The sequence below is a fragment of the Polyodon spathula genome, chromosome 8 (genome assembly GCF_017654505.1).
Source record: "Polyodon spathula isolate WHYD16114869_AA chromosome 8, ASM1765450v1, whole genome shotgun sequence".
Taxonomy (NCBI): domain Eukaryota; kingdom Metazoa; phylum Chordata; class Actinopteri; order Acipenseriformes; family Polyodontidae; genus Polyodon; species Polyodon spathula.
Window position 1 is genome coordinate 43,833,462 of NC_054541.1, and position 21,585 is coordinate 43,855,046.

Here is a 21,585-nt window from a genome sequence, read left to right on the forward strand (position 1 = left end):
ATTGTAGAAAATTTCGTTCCTTCTGCTAGCTGTCCAATGCTTTGTATTATACCCTCACCTCCACCCGAGTGGGCTCCAATAATGGCGCCTGTAGTGAGACACGCATTGAATCATGGTATAGCACGACTGAACCATGGGATTGGTGTCGTATCCTTTTAACGAGCCTTGCGACAAACAAGAAACATCTCCAGCAGCTCTTCAGTGCTTTGGAATTCTATCATGTTTGAGAACAGGGTTTAATCTGACAGTAAGGGTGTGTTAAAACTATTTTTAAATGCAGTACACGTTATTTCACCTTAATGTTGGTGAATTTTAATAATGATCGACCTAGTTACATATGCATTAATGGATTTATTAGGTGTATGTATGCTAACATCACTTAATGACAATAAAAGGAGTGGAAATACTACGCATTAGGGTTTTAAAACCTTGTGGACTACACGCTCATTAGATAAATACAATCCCTTGGTATCTTTGGTTGGCATAAATGAAACGCTCCAGTCGCTTTATCATAAACAGACCGCACTGTTGTCAAATTGCGGAATTCTAAGAGAGGGTGTATCTTCTTGTTGCTAAATCATGTCTTTGGACGAAAGCCAATCAGATCATTCATAGCAGATAGTTTCCGTTTCATTTCTTCTAAAACAGAAGTGCTGCCTCTGAAAAAAGTATTTACATAGACGCTGGACTGATAAAATGTCTAACGACAAAATTGTCAGATATGCCACAAGGCTCCTTTGTTCCCATCATGGCTCTTTGGAGTACAGGCAGCTTCACAGGCAGGTTTGCAAGAGCTTTGGCATTTCAGATTACGAGTTGTGCTACATCTTGAGGGAATGCTGTAGGTTTGCTGTTGTTGGTGGCACTGAAGAGAGGACGTCATATACGGCGCTCAGCCCAGACTGCAGGATAATTGCAAGAACAGCAGTGAGACTGTGCAAGGACTATCCGAAAGACAGATGTGCTGACTGCGAAGAAGGACTTCATCTGTGCAAATATTTTGTTTATGGAAACTGCAGATTTGGCAAAGGAAGGTAAGTACAGCATGCAGGAAAAGTGGATATGTATATTATCTAACCACAGTCCTACAGAGGACAGCAGTTTAAAATAGTTTAGCCTACTGTACATGACATTCCTTATAACTTCATCAAAAAAAAAAAAAAAAAGTATTCCTGTTCAAAATCTCCAACCGGTGTGTGTAAATGAGTTGCTACAATTTCTTATGTTTTTTTTTGTTTGTTTTGTTTTTTTTTCCTCCTCTACCGTGGTCATTTTTAAGCTGTCAGTCATTTTAAAGATAAAATATATATTTTTCACAGCCTATTTGCTTTTGGCCCTTTTAAAAGTTTACCACAGTGATTGTGCAGTTTCTGCATGGTTATAGGGAACATTTACTATAGTTTGCCATGTTTTTTTTTTTTTTGTAATGTAATGTCATTGTAATGTACCATTAATAAATAGTACAAATACTAACATTTCGACTAGAATTCTTTATTGTCTTCAATGTACCAGCTGGGAGAATGTTGATGTGTTGTATTAGTTCCTCATTTTTGACATTATATCCAGGTGAAATCACTCATTGCATAACTTTAATTGTGGTTTTGTTTACTGAGGATGTAAACAACAGAGAGAGGCAAGGTGTGTATGAAGGATATACTCACAAAAGGAGTGGCAGTGTTATGTTGATTCTGTTTTGGGTGAATAAATTAAATTATCCAGTGATTCCATTGAGAAGATTTCAAGATGGTACTGTCATACTGTACTAGTAAGAACAGGTTTGTATATCAGTTTGTTTTTGGGTACAATGCAAATAACTTTTGGCTGTTTTGAAAAATATAAGTAGAGATAATATGGATCAATTTTTTTATTCTGAGCATTCTGTTTATTGCTTGCATTTGTATTTTCCCAGCTAAAAGTGATTTGAATAGGACTCTTACTTGAATTACAACATGCCGCAGATTTTCAGCTTTTCAACTGTTATTCCAGGAAACCATGCCGGTATTCACATGAACTTAGTTCAGGCCACAATTATGAGGTCCTGAGAAATTACCATCTTCTCGATCTGGATCAAGATGAGCTTTTTATGCTTCTTCTACAGAACGACCCCTCTCTTTTACCTGAGGTGAGAATCAACCCATCCTTTTGAAAGTACAGCACCAGCATTCATATTGAACATGCTGGATAGCATTATGCAACTACTGATTGTTACAGAAAACACATAACCAACTAGCATGTCAGTGACAAAAATGCTGTCATGTACTCCCAGACCTTATCCTCTAAATAGCTTGTGCCAAAACATGTTCAGACTAAGTGTCAGAATAATTGGAGTAAACGCTTCTCTAGATATATTTTATGTAAAAACGTATTATGATATTCAGACTTCCTTATGACATTCCTTAAGACTTAAGAAATGTTTTTTTGTTTTTTTTTCAAGTTTCATCATAATGAAATTAGTGGCTGTCTATTATGTGAATATGTCAATGTGGCATAGAGACTGACATCCTACATGTATATAGTTCAGTTTACCCAAAGAATGAAAGCCCTGTGAACTAATTATAGGCAATATAGTTTAATAAAGTAAATACATATTTTTATAATAGTAATATGTACCATTGGTGTAAATCTGTTTGTGCGATTTACCAGAATATGACAGAACATTGTTCTGCTGTATATTGTTGTAAATTGCATCTGTCCTTTATCACTAGGTGTTTTAGCTGTGTTGCAACTGCAAACACACAAGCCAGAAAGTAACATGCAGAGGTAAAAGTTTGGACTAGCTATGTACACTGTACATAAGCATTTAGATGTGCGGACCATAGGCTAGAAACTGTGTTCTTACTTGTTTTACACCCACCTAAATTTAGGTTTGCTAATGTTTCTTTACAGGTTGCAGCGATTTTATAACCTAAGTGAACCTGAATATAAGAAAAGGTCAAACAGTGACAATGAATGCATTGTATTGCAGGTGTGTATGCATTACAACAAGGGAAGTGGCCCCTATGGAGCTTGTACATTCAAAGCAAGCTGCACCAAACTACACATCTGCCAACACTTTGTGCAAGGCGACTGCATGTTCGGATACAAGTGCAAGAGATCCCACAAGATTGAGTTGGATGATCAGAAAAAGCTGGAGGAGCGGGGGATCACCAGAGAGAATATTCATAATCTGCCTTCTATATACAGGAATATTTATGACTTAAAAAACTGTAGCATCAGCTCCAGTGAGGGTGAGGCAATCCCAATGTTTTAAAGAGTTTTTTTTTTCTTTCTTTTAAGATTAAGATGCCATATAAAATAATGTTTTGAGATTTTCATAAAGTAGCATTTTATTTTATTTTTTCTCTTACCTGATTCAGGGTTATTTGGTTATTGCCTGTGCTTCCTTATTCTAGAAAAATAATATTGCTGTTAAATTCAGTAAGGCCCACCAACAGGGGGGGTCTAACCAAATATTTAACGGTCACAGTGTCACATGATAGTTCTGTAACCAGGAAGCACAGACAATGGCCAAACAACAAGGAATCTTTATGGAAGCTCACAGCCAGGTAGAAACCCATACTGAAACAAAATATACAGTATTGCAGTATATTGAAAAATACAGTGTTAGATACATAGATATGTCATTTAAATATATTGTGCTTTACAAAAAATATTAATGACAATATTATACTGTATATGGTGTAAAAGCAGCACTATCTGTGCCATTATATTTCACTTTGTATTTACAATGTACTGTACAGTAATATGATTGCTCCAGTGTGACTGACTTATTTTCAGTGTGAACTTATTAGAATATAACAGTTTAAACTAGAATATATTCTCAATATATTAGAAAATACTTTCTTTACATTAGGGAAACCTAAATATTGGAGCAAAACAACTGAGAAGTATTGAAAAGCAAAAGCTAAAAAAGAAGGAAAAAAAAGACTGGTATTTGAAGCTATTTACATTTAACTCAATAGTTTTCTCAGTGGAAAACATGAGATGTTTATCTGGTAACAAAACAAACAGACTTGTCCAACCCACATTTATTCAATCAAAAATAATGGAAAAATACTGCTGGCAATAGAACAATTGCTTGCAAAAGGCTCTCCAGCGTATTGTGATTGGATATTAAATATACATATTGTAGACTACAGCAGGTGTACAATACAATATGCCTGTAGTGGGCACCAGGGTTCTTTCATTTATTTATTGCGATATTCTATTCTAGGAGAAATCACAGACACGGCACAGAGGTCATCAGTAAGTGAACGAGAGAGCAATGAAATTTGCCTCCATTACATCAGGAAGCAATGCAGTTTTCAAGGTTTGTTCATAGTTTATAATCCACTGTGCTTGCTGTCTCAGTCCCAGTTTGACGTTTGTTTGGCAGCTGAGAGCTGCTGTTTTTCATTGCGATGTACTGTGTCAAAGGTGCTGGTTCTTGACTATTCAGCAACTTTCTAAGACTCTGAAGCTGGTTTTAGTGAATACTTTCTGATCATACAGTACACAAGGAAACAAATGTAACACATATATTAGCTGCTGATAAACTCACTGTGTTGAAGCTAGCTGCAAGACAAAAAAGGCAAAACCAAATATTAAATACTGGATATTGCCAGTTTTATTTGATGATTTTACAAACACACGGTAGGATATTATTGCAGGTTTAGCAGGGCAGTTCATTAATTTCCCCTGTAAAGAATGTATTTGTCCCATTTAAAGTTTTTATTGAAAGCCATTTGTTTTTACAGAAAAGTGCATTCATGTCCACTTTCATCTGCCCTACAAGTGGGAAGTGTATGATAGGTCATCTTGGGTAGAGCTCCCCCACATGGAAGAAATTGAAAAGGCTTTTTGTGACCCGGAAAATACCCACAGGTAAATTAGAATCTTCTTCAGTTTGGCATTTTCTATATTTCTAAGTTACAATTATATCATAAGCATAGAACTGCAGAGAAGAGTAGACGCTGTCCAGAAAGCTTTTAGAAATGAAAATTACCAATAATTACAATTTTTATGATGTAATTTCGCCAAGATTTCTTTGGTCTTTCATGATTCATTTTCCATTTCAATTGAAAACTGTATTTATCAAAGAAACCGCACATAACTGTAGTTTCATCAGAAAAAAGAGTATTCACCAGAATCACCACTTACTGTTGTTTATCCCTTACAGAAAGCTTAGCTAAGCAATAATGACCAACAGGATGGGCATTTCCTGGCTGAACTTGGCTGGGAGAATTCAAGGCCTGAGGCGTAGGCCGAAGGACTGTAACCCAGCCTGGGCATTAACAGCCAGGAAATGCCCTGCCTGGAGGTCGTTATTACTATTATAAACTGTCATTATGGTTTTAACAGCAATAACATTAATATTTATAACCTTTTCGTTCTATATGTCCTGTGGTGCTCGTTCCCGTGCTTCTACAGCAGTTCTTTGATGGTATAATTCCGCCTGTGAACAGCGAAGGGAACTATTTTTTCTTAACAAGCATTAAAAAAAATCTAAATATAATTTAGTTTTTAATTTATTTAAGACAGGGAAAACATTTAAGACCATGTTTCGTCTGCTTTTTTGAAAAGTTACTGTTTTAATAGCTAAATATAACAAACTGATTCTATAACTAACAGTATTATTAAACAAACTAATTTATTCTTTAAATAAAGGAATTAAATTAGTAATTTAAATATTTGAGTTATTTATTTTGTAAAGTTTATTTCCAGTTGAATTGCAGGTTTCCTGTGAAAATGCAGTTTCGAAACGGCGGGTTTGTTTGTTTGTGGCTGAAATGTCTGAGGGTGAGCAAAGCGTTGGGCTTCGGTTTTCTGATGTGCTTTTGCGGGTTTGCAGTTTGATGGAAAGTTTGCTGCTGATTTTCAGCTATTGACGGCTGATGGACGGCAATAATAGCAAAGATGTGAAGACCGTTCTCGTTTGTTGGATAGAGATGGAGCCATTTATTTTTTATAGAGGACTCGTTTTTGTGACCTGTTATAGCCACTGTTTTGTGGGTTTGTTGTGGTTCTGACAGTTGACAGTTATACTAGATGTTCTTTTTGGCGGATTGATACCTTAATGTACTTTATCAGTGATGGTTGTGTGGACATTTTTAGGGCATTTCCTGGCTATTAATGCCCTCTACAGCAACTAATCAGAAGACAGCATTCCTGTTCTGTTAATCTGACAGGTTCTTAATAGGAGTTAAGATCTACATTTTCATGATTAAGTTAATACATTGCGTGAATTGCAGGGCATCTCGTGCAATTGGACAAAATCTGGCAGGTCAACTGTGTGAAATGATGTCTTTTTTAATAAGAGACACACAACATATTACCTTTAAATAAATCCCCAAATTGTTATTATACTCAGGAATTGGGAATTTGGACTTCTGTTCTTTGCACAGGATAACCTCTCTATACATATGTACATATTTGTCAATTTTGACAAATATGTCACTTTGGTACTTCTTAACAAGATTTTAAAAAAATGAGTATCTCAGTGATGGTAAATATGTTAGAATTACTTGTGTGTTTCTTTGACACGACTGGAATCAGCTTTCAAGAATAAACAAATGACAAAATAGTGAGGACTTGCCTTAAGTAAAGTGATATATTACCTCTCTCTCAGAAACCAAATGACTTCTGATTGAATTTGCAGTGGAGGGTCTCGGCCGGTAGACTTCCTGGAAATGACACGAAACTCGGCTCCAGTCAGGCGCCTGTCCACAGCTTCCTCCGTTACCAAACCACCGCACTACATCCTGACCACAGAATGGGTCTGGTACTGCAAGGGTGAAAATGGCAAGTGGATTGAATACGGACTGCCAGTGAGTTTGGATCTATTGCCTTATAACAACAGCCACTCTGAACAGTCTATCCTGTCATTTTGTTTTTGAGAAGCAAAGCTTTATTAATTACTAAAGTTTATTAATTGCTAAATCTGCTGTATTTTAATTCAACAGCTGGCTGTCATATAAAGATTATATATTATTCTACAGTATCAGAAGAGTAAAGTCTCCAGTATTGTAACATTTGTGGGAAACACTAATTCTCAACAAATTTACATCACCTAGATTTAAATTCGGCCCAAAAGGAATTGAAATATGTATCTGACAAAGCAATTTTCTGCCTCAGATTACTTGTTTTTGGTGTTTTACCATTCCCTACGGAACCACACTGATGTGGGAGTGCCCACTGTGAATTTGAAAGGCTCAGTTGTGCGATGGGTTTGAATGGAGCGATATGCATGGGACAGTATTCTGAAGCTCTACTCTTTTACATCACCAGAAAGGAAGTTACCAAACCAGAAATGAACAGCTCAGACATTTAATATTGGGGAGATTTGTAAGCAGTAGTACTAAAAGCAGCTTATACAGTATGAACTGGGAAAGGACCCATTTTTTAATGACCAATAACAACATTTTTTTAGTTCAATTTTGCATTTAAAAGATGTCCTTATTCAGTGGTATTTGAGATTCTTTTCTTGTTTGTAGGATGAAAAACGCAAAGTCTCTTCTGTCACTTCTAAGGAATTGGAGCAAGCATACCTAGCAGATAACAATGATGAAATTACCCTGACTAAAGGGCATCGCCAGTACACGCTCAGTTTCAAAGGTATTTGCTGACGGACATCTTTAATTGAGCCGATAACGTGAATTTACTGTGCTCTGTGTCACAACGTTTACTCATCCATAACAGGTGTATGCTGCATTAGCAAAACATCATGTAAATCAAAAAGTCAGAACTAATGAGTAAACCAAAACTCGACAATCTAAACTAGTGGCAAACTTTACTGCTCTTGGATTCATCCACTTTCTACCAATTCTGTTACGGAAATAGCAATGTGCCTTTAAATAACAACAGTTCTTACTACTATGTCCTTAAGTAAAACTGTCTTCCAGATACAGAACATTTTTAGGACATCCCCAATCAGCATGGAGCTGAACTCTGGGTACCAAATTGATTATTGCTAACAGCAGCTGAATGAACAAGAGTGAAGCACACTTCATTTCACACTCTTGTTGATAACAATTCTTGTGTAGATGTTTTAAACTAGTTCTGAAATATCTGTTTTATTGTTGCTTCTTTTAGACATGTATCAACGGAACCCAAAACATAATACTAAAAGGAAGGTGCGGAGAAGGCCCAGATTTGTTTCTGAAAAAGCAGTGGAAAACAAGAGAATGGGGTATGTTAGTTGTGTTTAACCCTTTGCGGTCCCATGTCGGACCAGGTCCGACATTACAATTCTCCCTGTCCGACATCGTCAGAAAGACGTAAAGCGCAGGTCTCTATCGTTTTTTCTCCGAAAAGTAGAGAAAACCTTTCAATGGCCAAGTGAAACCGATAGGAGCTGAAGGCGTATCTGAGCTATACAGCTAGCCCCTGCACAACAGAGATAACACAGACACATAACAAAGGAGATAGCTGCTTTCGCATCCAGCGCTCAAAGAATATCAAAGTGCAGAGCTTTTTGAGATAGTAATATAATAATGACTTGGATCGCATTATTGAAGCGTTTGGTGATAAAACGAGTGATCAGGAGAGGATTTAGCAGTATGCACGTCTATAAAGAGGTATGTGAAAAATTCAGCGAACAAGGGTGGGGCTTGGCTGAAGATGCAGTACTGATGTTGTTTTGCCATGCATTGCCTTTTAAACCTGTTTTACTGTGAACCAAAAAAATATTTTAAACAGCATGTGTAAAATAAACAGCGCATGTGAAAATAAATTGGACATGATGTGCCTGACAAGCACTGAATAAATGAACTGCAAAGGGCTAATTGTATCCATTTGAAGGGTTTGAAACAAAGGCTATATGTTAAACAGAGCCACGGTTTTGTCAGAGTAGTGTATTCGAGTAATGCAACATTGTGCAAGTCAAATTACAACATGTTCTTTTCAAATGATTGTGATGTCATCACAAAATACATGAGAAGTGTTGGCTTGATAAAACTGACCCATGCCAGAAATAGAGTTGTATCTTCAATATGCTCTGAGCTTAAAAATCTTGTTTGAAATTGACATTAGGTTTAGAACAATAAAGCAGTCAAGAAGCACGTATCTTGCATGCTATGTAAAAAGGATGCTACTCAGAATCCTACCCATATCCCTAAATGTCATTGGCAAATTAGTTTAGCAATTTTAAACATTGGAATTCAAAGTTTGTTAATAATTTGTTTTCTTGTTTTTTTTTTTTTTGTTTGTTTTTTTTAAAGCAAAAGCAACTACGCTCTGGCATCAAGCTCCACCACAAAATCATTTCCAGAGAACTGGGACATGGATGCTGTGCCTGAGACTGGATACAAGGTCAATTTGAGATAGTTTACTTCTAATATCAAATTAACAAACGTCTTATCTTTTTCTTTCCTGTATTCTTCAAGAAACACTATATCTTTGCCAGTTTTTAGCCTCTGTACACATCTCTTCCCATTTTCCTGCTGGATATTGACCAATCAAGGGATCAACAACAGTATAATAAAGAGTACGTATTTTGTATTACAAAACAAAACCTGAACCAAGATTAACTTGTAGAGTTCTAATTGAAAATAAGGTTACTAATTTGCTTGAACTGGAACCACATTTTTAACCATTCTTTCCTTTTTTTTCAGTTGATTCAACTTTCCTTCTCCTCCAAGGAATTCAAGGAAGTTCAAGATCTCTTTCTGAAGAAAATGACCATGGCGACCATCCATAAAATCGAAAGAATTCAAAACCCATCTCTCTGGGAAGTGTATCAATGGTTTGTAATTTTGGAAAGCATATCTGTACTAGTGAACACACATACTATACATAGTCATGTAACACATTGAAGGCTAAGAGTTTGTGGTAAAAGATTGGTGCGACAGACAGACAGACAGACAGACCCGATCAACAAATAAGGGTTCCAGTTATTTTTTTTACTGAGGACTCTAAAAAGTATTCATCTCTCACAATTATAATGAAGATTTTGTCATTTATAAATATGTACAATTCATACAAAACTTATATGCAGGTTTGTGTATAATCCATTCCACCTCTATCTTTTTTAAATAAGAAAAACTTATAGCTGTATAATGAATTAGTATAAATAATTATTTTTTTTTTTTTTTTTACTTTCTTGACTTGTGCTGTGCCACCACACAAAATAGTAACTTTTCTTGATTGATAAATTGCACAAAGGTATTTTTAATTAGTTCTGCATAAGAGTGAATTGTGTCTTAGAACTGTGTACAAGTTGTGTGCTTGCCTTTGCCCCATACGTTTTCTGAACCACAACTGTTTCATATTATAGGCAGAAGGAACAGATGAAGAAGAAAAATGGAGGGAAGGATGTTGATGAGGAGTTGTTATTCCACGGTACACAGAAATCTCTTGTAGATGCCATCTGTAGCCAAAACTTTGACTGGAGAATCTGTGGAGTCCATGGGACTGCCTATGGGAAAGGTGAGGATTAGATTAAAAAAAAAAAAAAAACGGGTAACTTGTAGGCTGTGTTACATTTGATCAAAGTTACATTCTGGTCCATTTAGGAACAAAAAACCTTGTCCTAACTTGCAGAAGTAACGTGTATTTGACATTAATATAGCAAAGTTGTGACTTTCTACAAAATAAGTAAATCGTTCACTGGATTTTTTTTTTTTTTTTGTTCAAACGAGGTTGAAGCTCTTAACATATGGAATGACACATATAAACTAGTACCTGTGTGTCACAAAGACGGCCGGAGTGGGTGATGTCAGACCAGAAACAGGAAATAAACAAAAAGAGAGAGGTGGAGTTTGGTGGAGCTGAGCAAATGGTTTCGCTCAGCATTTAATAGTGCACAGACAGAAAATAAACGGTGGTAACAAACAAAAACACAGGACACGGCACTGGTAGCCAAAATAAAAAGACAAACAAAACGGACTAACACTAAACAAAACACAGTGAGCTTCTATTTTACTTATTATCACAATTATTACCTCCGTATCCAATCCCGTTCTCCACTCACCGAACACACAACCCCGAGTGGGTGAAAACATGCAGCTTTTATGCAGCTGTACTGAGACTCAATTGATAATCATTCAGTTGGAGTCGCGGTACAACTGCATGTGAATTAATAAAGTGCAATTCCCCGTGCTCACATATTATTATGTTTTACTTGCACATGAAGTGCTGTGCAATCCTCGTCCCTAAATACACATACATTTTAAACACTCGTGTTACACAGACCCGTTTATATCCCGTGTACCAATGACTATACACCAACATTAACACACAACACAAAATACACACGGGGGGGCACTTTGCCACACTGTGTCATGCAAATCAAGTATAACCTTAATTTACAGCAAGTCAAGTATTCAGATTCATAATTTATACCCCCTTTTGTGTTTTATGTTACAGGGAGTTACTTTGCAAGGGACGCCTCGTATTCCCACAGTTACACCATGTCCACATCGGGTCATCGGATCATGTTTGTGGCTCGAGTGCTGGTTGGAGAGGCGACTGCAGGAAAAAACAACTATTTACGCCCCCCTTCCAAAGATGGCAACAACACAACGTTTTACGACAGCTGCGTGGACAATAAATACAACCCTTCAATTTTTATCATCTTTGAGAAACACCAGATTTATCCAGAATATGTGATAGAGTACAGTAAGTATGGCAGAACACTGGGGATGAATGTGTAATGAAGACATTTTACTTCTGTAATTTTTTTTTTTTTTTTTTTTTTTTTTTTTTTAGCATTATCAGTAAAGGGTTATAACCACTCAAACATTCTTGCCTCATTTCTACAGCAACGTCCGCGTACCATTTAGCTTTATTTTCACTTTTACTCCGAATTTTTTATTTTTTTTAAGTTCCAGGTAGCTCTTAATTTCTGACTTTCTTAAAACTGGGGAACAGATTGTCAAGTCTACTATTTGGAAGTGTATGTCATCTACCCGTCCCTATTAAAATCCCTTTTATTCTGAGAGAAATAACTCCTGGTGTCAAATGAGTTACATCCACCATAATAAGATAATACGTCTGAGGCCTAAAGCAACAACAACAATTTTTTTTTTCTTTTTTTTTTTTAATATCTAATTCGATTAATGATCAGATTTTTATTTTTTTTTTTTTTAAGGGGAAAAAAAAAAACTAATGCTGTGTTTATTATAATGAAGTACTGGCTGGAAGACATACCAGCTCCTTATGACTTATAGTTTGGGAAAGTGGTCTGCTTGTGGCATTACAACACATAAGAGACTAATTCAAGTTGTGTTTCAGCTGCTGAAGGCACCAACAGTAACAATTGTCAGCTTGACTTAGGTGTGTATTATTAATTATCATATTTTTCAACATAGCAGTATTGCTTTTATCTGTAGTGTATTACATGTAATAAAAAAACAAACACAACTTTTTATTATTCTAGTCTGCGTTTTTATCTAATCTAGGCATCTTCCACATGTTTGTTAACTTGTGAATTGTATCCTGTCATAGGTGTAACACAAAAGGAAGCAGGATATGTTGTGTTACAGGTAGGAAAAACAACATGTACACCGTTCTGATCTTTAAATACTGCATACCCTGCTGTGTGTAATTTTGTATTAAACATACTTTGAGAACTACTGAATATATCTAACTTTGATGTATTTTTAATGTAGGCTGTATTTCAAATGAGAAGTCAGAAAAACGAGAACATTGCATATTATACTGGATGTATAGTTAGGCAGATCTTTGTGTGCAAATACAAAGATGAAAATTTGCACATCAGTCTCCAATTTGCGTGAGTTTAGCTATTTAAGGCAAACCTAAGTGAAAAAAGTAATAAATTAATTCTTTACATATGTACAGTAACATAACATCTGAAAACCAGACTGGGAGGTAGAAATAAAGTGTCAAACAGATCTTTTAAAATGTTTTATACATAACATTGATATGCTGAATATTTTTTTAATGTTAGGTTTGAAAACATGACTATTTTAAGACAATCTCTTATTGCTTTGGGAAATAATGTAACAGGTTATATTCCCAGAAAAAACAAAACACACTTCTACAGTAAACCACAAGCAAAGTCACCTTGTAGCAATTCCACTAGAGGGAGCCATGGGAATATATATATTTTTGGTGACAACAAAAAAAATTAAATGATACACAGCAGGCACTACATTGAAATAATGTAATGGTAGAGATCCAGTCTACAACTGCATGCCTGCTAAAATTGCTTTATTACACAACAGTCGAGTTTTTTCCACAGTTCACTTCTGTTATTAATTAGGGTGCTGTTTATGAAGAATATTGTATACTTTAAAATATTTATTAGCGTAAAATGTTTGTAATAAATTGCCTTTAACAAAAACATTTCTATTCTAATGTGATGTTTAATTTTAATTAGTGTACTATTTATAATGCAAAATTATTATTTACTGTAATTCACATAAAAGTAAATACATATACATACAACTAAATGAATAGCAGCTTGTTAATGTGTTTATTATTAATGTTAATCCACAAACGTCATACAATTATTCCTCAACAAATCAGTTAGATGCAGTACACACAGATCATTCTTACTGTATCTATTGGTATCAGGGTTTTCTAACCATTTCAAGTATTGTTCAATATATTATTAACACTAGAACCGCCATACCAGTCATTCTGACCCATTTTGCACTTAAAATGTTAATTACTCTTCCGTTGTAAATCTCATGTTTATGTCCGTTTTTGACTTTTCCTAAATACACGAATTAAATATCCTGACGGCGTTTGATAGCCAGAATGGCAAAAATTATAAATTTATAAACAGTTCTACCTAGAACCGCCACATGGGTCAATGTGACCCATGCATTACAATACATGTCTTTTTTTTTTTTAATAAAACGTAAGATACTCTATTATTTTTGTAAATGCATCAAACAAGACACACCCATTCCTCCTAGCACACGTTTTTATTTTTATTTCAAGCCTTTGTTTGTAGACTGACTACGAGACAGAGACTGCTATGACTGTGGATTTATCAAGATGCCAACTCAGTGAAAGCCTAGTTGCTTATTTTTCAATGTACCTGGGAGACAACAATCCTTCGTTTTGTTCCACAAATGCAACTGGGAATATATCAGAAGAAAATATTTAGTCTTGAAAGTAGTCATTTTGATTGGAATACGGCAAGCTGCACTCAGATGCATACAGCAAACTGAAATGACAGGTAGGATAACAGCTTATGTGCCATATATATATAATATACACACGATTTAAAAAAAATCTGTTTTAGAGGTTTGTATACCAGTTTACAAGTGTTTACAGAATAGTGTTCAATGGAACTGCATCTGTGTTTACAACACAGCTCCTGGATGCAGGCGCTTTCAGCTGGCAGACGCGTATGCTCCTCCATAGAGTACAATGCAGCCATCCATACTGGAAGTAGTGTTATTTTATTTTTATGTAGTATTTTGGTTTTATAGTTGTGTGTACATATACACGTTTACACCTGTACATGGGTATATGTACATACCTGTTTTCTTACATGTGTATTATATTTTTTCACTGTAGTCGTGCTGTATATGCGCTCCTAAAAATAAAGCATTTTATGTTTAATTCTCCATTTAAATATGGTGTTTCTGCCATGTAAATGTTAGATATGATGTTCATGAATACAACTTTTCAGTTGTTTCCAATAGTATGTCTTTCATTTTCATAAAGAAGCAGTTTAAAAATGTATAGGTCAAAGTGAAGCAGTTTAAAAATGTATGGGTCAAAGTGACCCACATGGTGGTTCTAGGTAGTTTGAAAATCTGACGGTTCTATTGTTAACCAGGTTTAAAAAAAAAAAAAAATCTTGTTATAGGATTTTCACTTTTAGTGGACGACTCTGATCCTTGCTGGATTATAATGGACCTGAAGTAATGTAAAAGTGCAAGTACCTAGTGAACTACATACTTTTAAGTCCTTGCTCCAATAGTGAAGCCTTAAAATTCCCATTACAATATTTACAGGCACTTGATAACATCTCTTAGTCTTATTCCGAAGTTGCTGGCTACATTAAGATATCCAGGATGTCTGGCTTGTTTACCACAGGAAAACTTTTTTTTAAACAAAAACTAAACATAATGCCCGTAGACTCTTGTCAATCTGAAGCCTGGTAATCTGAGTTGACCATTAATATGAACCATTTTGATAACAGCAGTAGCAACTGAACAATTTCAGAATTCTATAAGCATTTTAAACATTTATAGCTTTAGATTTTATTCCATTAACTATACTGATCAAATAGAAGTATGAAAAACAAAGCAAAAACTAAACAAGGTACTTTAGTATCATACAAATTACAATAAAAAAATCACTCCAAACTAATCACAACTCAACAGGGTCTGGTTCCAACTGCTTCTGATTAGCAAGAATTTACTGTACCCTTGATTAGCAAGAGTCTACTGTACCCTAGACTCATACTCTCTCCTTATAGCACACCAGTCCTTTATCGCAGTGCACATAACATAAAACCACTAAAGCGTACCTACAGTAACATTCTTAATAGAAAGCCACTTTATAAAGTAGGTCCCTTTCACCTGCGTATTACCTGCAGTTCTCTAAATAACAGGGTCTCACACAGGAAGATTAAATCATTAATACAGAAACAGATTTGGAGATGGCTTCATTTCACGGGGGCCTTCAGCTCAGCTGTCAGTGTATTGTGCTATTTTGATGATGCCATTTTTTCAGCCCAAGGGTTGAATTGGATTTTAGCTCGAGGAATCTAAAAGTGAGCATAAAATGACATGATTAAAGAGGGTAGGAAAAATGGAAGTTTCCAAAAGTGCAATGCAGGAATAGTAATATTGACTGGGTACATCAGGAGTGGATAATGCCAGTCCTCCTAGTCTTTCTACCTATACCCTACATTTTAAAATTGAATTTAATCTGTTTATTATTTATTGATCGTTCTGAAACCTGGAGGAACTGATCTGTGCACCCCTGGGGTACATATTTACTTGTACAGGGGAACGTTGCATGTCCAATGTCACATAACCGCCCAGCTCAATTAACCACTTTGCTGAATAAATAAATATTAAGAAGTAGGCTTGGCAGCAAATGCAGTTTCCGCAATGGAAACAGAAAGAAAACGTTATAGCAATCAGCCTTTTGGTGCATTCCCCTTTTAAGAGGCGGGCTGTGTGCATGTCAGTCAGCTGCATGTAGCAGTGATGTTCCAATACACCAGTCGAGAAAGCTTTTTTATGTGCAATGTGTTGTAACAAACTCAACTCTTAACACACCGATCAATAGTATTTATCCTATTGATCATAAATAATTATCCCCCCCACCCCCCACCCCCCCACCCCACCCCACCCCACCCCACCCCACACACACAGACGCATACAGTGGCTTTCAAAAGTATTCACCCCCCTTGGACTTTTCCACATTCTATTGTGTTACAACATGGAATCAAAATGGATTTAATTAGGAGTTTTTGCCACTGATCAACACAAAAAAAAGTCCATAATGTCAAAATGAAAAATACAGTCTACACATTGTTCTAAATTAATTACAAATACAAAACAGAAAATAATTGATTGCATAAGTATTCACCCTCTTGAGTCAATGTTTGGTAGAGGCACCTTTGGCAGCAATTACAGCCATGAGTCCATTTGGATAAGTCTCTATCAGCTTTGCACATCTGGACACTGCAAGTTTTGCCCATTCTTCTTTGCAAAATTGCTCAAGCTCAGTCAAGTTGAATGGGGACCTTTGGTGAACAGCAATTTTCAACTTTGAACAGATACTCAGTTTTTGAGGACAGCCAGTTCTAGACAGATTCACAGTTGTGCCATATTCTGTCCATTTCTTAATAATGGACTTTACTGTGCTCCGGGGGATATTCAGTGCCTTGGAAATGTTCTTATATCCTACCCCTGATTTGTGCTTTTGAAGAACCTTATTCCAGATTTGCTTTGAATGTTCCTTCGTCTTCATGATGTAGTTTATAGTCTAACCAACTGTGGGACCTCCCAGAGACAGGTGTATTTAATCTGAAATCATGTGAAACGCCTTAACTGCACACAGGTGGACTCCATTCAACTAATTATGTAACTTCTAAAGACAATTGGTTGCGCCAGAGCTTATTTAGGTGTGTCATAGCAAAGGAGGTGAATACTTATGCAATCAATTTTCTGTTTTATATTTGTAATTAATTTAGAACAATTTGTAGATTTTATTTTTCACTGTGATATTAAGGACTTTTTTTGTGTTGATCAGTGGCAAAAACTCCAAATTAAATCCATTTTGATTCCATGTTGTAACACAATAAAATGTGGAAAAGTCCAAGGGGGGGTGAATACTTTTGAGAGCCACTGTGTACATATATGGAAAGGAGAGCTGAGAATCAGATCCAAAAAATGCTGGGTATGTCAGTGCATTATTAGTTTTACCGAAAAGCTTGTACACAACCCTGCATAACTAACCCCTTTTAACCCAAAATGTAGACTCCTGAAACCTCTCACTGTTCCCCTCCTTTGTTCCTCATAACCACCCAATATACCATATGCAGAGTAGATAAAAAGGCATACATAATCAATGCAACGGTCATGCATCATCTTCTAGCCATCTATCTAAAATAGAAGAATTTAATTTAGCTAGCATATACAATACAAATGCATTTTTCTATACACCCCTCTATCACATAATTTACATGTACATTAATCAATACATTACAGTCCAGTATACACTAATGTTATTTTAAGAGATCACAGTTAAACCGCACACACTCCATGTCCGGTTATGAACCTGTAATGATAAAGAATAGGGGAAAGAAAATGAGCCTTATGTATCGAAGTACTTGTTTAAAAATCAATTGTCCAAGCAAAAAAGATACTCATTTATAATCCCGCTTCCACATGATAAACCTAAAAGCAGGTAATCCATCATGCAGGAATAAAATTGCTTCAATCTCACCCAGCCTTCTTCAGATATGTCCACTGCCACACTCAGACACTGGGACTGCTGACCACCATTCGCCTCAGAAACGAAAAGTAAAGCACACGTAATTATTGCTTAAATTCCCTCTATTTTCATACTCAAATCTGCATCCATATGACTCCATGTTAGTATTTATCACGTGAAAGTTTGTAGATAATTCTATTAAACTGATTTTATTTCACTTCTTACATAGGCAAAAAAAACGATAGGTTGCGGATGCAAACATGGTTCCCTGAAAGAGAAAATAACCATCAAGGTATGGGATATTGCTGTCAGGCAGTAGGATTGGCTGAGCTTTATAGCAAAGCTGCCGATAGGCCTCTGCACAAACTGACGAGTAAGCCCGCCCCCCCTGGGAGCTTACTATACGCAACGCGCGGAGACTCTCTTCCTCTTTTGCTCTTCAGGCCGTGAAGGCTTACAGAGCCATCTTGCGGCTTGATGGTTATTTTATCTTTCAGGGAAACTGGGTGCATCCGGAACCTATCGTTCCCTTTCAAGTCGAAAATAACCATCAAGGTATGGGAACAGTGTGCCCAAGCCGTCACGAGGGAGGATTCTCGGCAGTAGGACAGACTTACGTCATAACGCAACTGCGTAGGCAATACATCTAGGCATATGCGGAGCTGCGCCTCATCGTCTATGCTCGCATAGGTGGAATAGTAAACACCATATTGGCATCCTGAGGTGCCACAGAGTGTAGTGCAGATGCTCCAAATAGTGGAGCAGAGGAATCCAGTACGTTTAACCGGTAAAACCTCATAAAAGTATGCGGTGTAGCCCAACTGGCTGCCGCGCAAATGTCAGACACCGGCACCCCTCTAAGGAGGGCCCAGGATGTCGCCATACCCCTAGTGGAATGTGCCTTCAACTGCCCTAGTGGTGGAAGGCCTGCAGATTCATAAGCTAATTTAATAGCGTCCACTATCCAATGGGAGAGGCGTTGTTTAGACAACGGCTGACCCAAGGTCTTAGAACCATGGCATATGAACAATTGTTCTGTTTGCCTCACAGTCGTTGTACAGTCAATATAACACCTCAATGCCCGCACGGGGCAGAGCATGTGTAACCGTTCTTCCTCTGGGGAAGAAAAAGGAGGAGGATGGAATGCCATCAACTCGACTGGCTGGTTCATGTGGAACGGGGATATGACCTTTGGTAAAAAGGCTGGATTTGGGCGCATGGAGACCTTGGAACCATCTCCTGTGAAACGAGTACATGATGGATGCACTGACAGTGCATGTAACTCGCTGACGCGTTTGGCTGATACCACTGACAGCAGAAATGCGGTTTTAATAGACATGAGCTTCATACCCACAGTGTGGAGAGGCTCGAATGGTGCCTTGGTAAGGGCTTCTAGCACCACGTCAAGGCTCCATGACGGTAAATTGGTCATTCTTGGAGGTTGCAAACATCTTGCGCCTTTGAGGAACTGCGATGCCAGAAAATGGCAACCTGGTGATAACCCGTCAATGTGTACATGGCAAGCTGATATGGCGGCTAAATACACTTTAAGTGTAGAGGGAGATTTCCCTTCATCTAACAGTTTTTGTTAGGGTGGAACCCGCCGTCCTTCTTGGGCACCAGGAAGTATTTGGAATAGAACCCCTGGTCGCACAGAGCATGGTCTACTTGTTGAATGGCACGCTTCCTGAGCAATGCCTGTATTTCCACATTCAGAGCTGAGGACTGAACCGAAGATTTCAGGGCTGTTTTGGCTGTGCTTGTTCTCGAGGAGACTGGCCAGGGCATAGCCTGCCACCTCCCTTAGGGAACCACCCTCCGCGCTGCGGTCCTGCAAATGGAGGCTGACTGCGCGCTACTGCAGCTGAAGGAGGTGTCTTGGCACCCCATGGCCGCGGTAGGTGCTGCAGTGGTGTTTTACGCCACTGGTGCGCCTGTTGGTGCTTAGGCTGGAAGGGCTTATGCGGCCACATCTTCGCCATCTGTTGAGATGCCTCCCAGGCTTTATCAGAGCACTGTAGCATTTCCTCTACCGCTGGGACAAACGTGTGCCCCGGTGTGATGGGAGCATCTAATATTGGGGCTTTATCAGATTCCTGAACTCTCACCTGCGAGAGCCAGAGCTGCCTTCTGGCAACTACCAGGAATGCGATACTCCTGCCCTGGGCCCATGCATTTAGCTGGGCTATCTTAACAAGGAATTGAGCGACCAACGCCAATTCCGCCCTCAGAGACGCTGAAAGGTGCTCCGGGAGATCTTTCACCAGCGACGCCTGGTAAACTGAAAGGAGGCTGGCCACGTTAGACAACCTAACTGCCTCTGTAGCCGCTGAATAGCCCTTCTTTAAATGAACCTCCGTGGTCCTGCACTGTCTGTTAGGACATGCAGGGTCTTTAGTTAGGCCCGAGAGCCGCGAAGGCGACATCAACTGGTGGGAAGGACGCCAGTCCCGCCTCACTTGCTCCCTGCATGGCAAACGCAGAAGCCTTCCGCGAAGTTGCCAGTGAAAAAACTGGAGCCCCCCAGGTGGACTGTACCTCCTTAATAAAATCAGGGAAGGCTGGGAGCGTCCTGGGCTGTGGAGACCGCACAGACGGCGACTCAAACAGTGACCGCCGAGGGAATTCTACGGCCGGCCACTCAATCTCTAGGTGGCAAGTTGCTCGCTCCACCAGTGACCACAAGGGATCATTGGTGTCCAGTACCTCTTGGGGTTGTTGGGCGACTGAGGCGGGCAGAGCCGGTTGATTGGCAATCGGCCCGACCTGTGCATCAGTTGCCTGTGGCACCATTTTTGTCAGTGACATGAGCAGCAATTGCTGACCCATCATCATGTCCATAAACTGGGACATCTTTGACATGAGCTCCGCCACATCTGACTTGTCCCTATAACGCCTGTCCCGACGAGGAGAACGAGAGCGTCCCCTATGGCAGGGTGACACGGAGCAAGACCTTGACCACCGAGGCTGTTCCCTGCGAGGGGAGGGGCCTCGGGGTCGGGTAGATGGGCTGCGAGAGCGTTCCCGAGCACGTCTATGGTCTGGGGATCTCTGACCAACTGTAAGCTGAGAGGGGCTCCTGGATAGCTGCAGTTTGACAGACGGAGTAGCTGTAGACGACAGTGGAACAGACAAGGTGTAAGACGACCCAGAGGAGGGGGAGTGACTCCCAACTGCTTTCCTCGCACTCCAAGAGTGCGTGGCTGAAAATTAGCACACAATGCACAAAACGATCTGTCTGCCAAGGCAGACGCGGTGTGCTCTGGTCCCAGGCACGCCACACAGTCCTCATGCAGGTCGCTTGCCAGCAATTTTGCCTGGCAGGTGACACAACGGTGAAACCCAGACATCTTTAAACATCCTTCGGTGTATGTGCACTGATTAATGCGCCGAGCGTCGAGGTGCCTGTACCAAGCATTGAGGCATCGATGCACCGAGCATCGAGCGTTGAGGCGCAGATGCAGCGAGCGTCGAGCACCTAAGCGCCGAGCATCGAGGTGCGTGCGTCGAGGCGTAGATGCAGTGAGCGTCGAGCACAAAAGTGTCGAGCGTCGAGGTGCGTGCACCGACCGTCGAGGCGTCGATGTGCCGAAATGTCGAGGTGCACGCACCGAGCGTCGAGGCGTCAAAGCATCAAAGCACTGAGCGCGAAAGCGTCAAGGTGCTTGCACCAAGCGCCGAAGCATCAAGGTGTGTGCACCGAGCACGCCGAGGCACTAAGCACAAGGT

General features: G+C 38.8%; 2 protein-coding genes across 3 annotated transcripts in view; one reads left to right on the forward strand and one right to left on the reverse strand.

Annotated features, from left to right (window-relative positions):
* Positions 1-174: 174 nt before the first annotated feature.
* On the forward strand, positions 175-13,276 carry LOC121320003 (protein mono-ADP-ribosyltransferase PARP12-like). Its single transcript, XM_041258065.1, has 12 exons — positions 175-1,034; positions 1,987-2,122; positions 2,966-3,227; positions 4,214-4,309; positions 4,737-4,863; positions 6,638-6,806; positions 7,473-7,593; positions 8,071-8,167; positions 9,198-9,288; positions 9,591-9,721; positions 10,253-10,404; positions 11,344-13,276. Exons 1-12 carry the CDS (start codon positions 697-699, stop codon positions 11,628-11,630), a joined length of 2,007 nt encoding a protein of 668 aa, XP_041113999.1. The 5' UTR covers positions 175-696; the 3' UTR covers positions 11,631-13,276.
* A 1,419-nt stretch (positions 13,277-14,695) lies between these two features.
* The window catches only part of LOC121320005 (bifunctional cytochrome P450/NADPH--P450 reductase 1-like), a 60,473-nt gene continuing 53,583 nt past the window's right edge, over positions 14,696-21,585 (reverse strand). For both annotated transcript variants that reach the window (XM_041258071.1, XM_041258070.1), the window contains 2 exons: positions 17,869-17,931; positions 14,696-15,673 (listed from right to left, as the gene is read on the reverse strand). In XM_041258071.1, the coding sequence (XP_041114005.1) occupies positions 15,614-15,673; positions 17,869-17,931 (123 nt within the window). In that variant the 3' untranslated portion in view covers positions 14,696-15,613. The remainder of the gene's footprint in view (positions 15,674-17,868; positions 17,932-21,585) is intronic.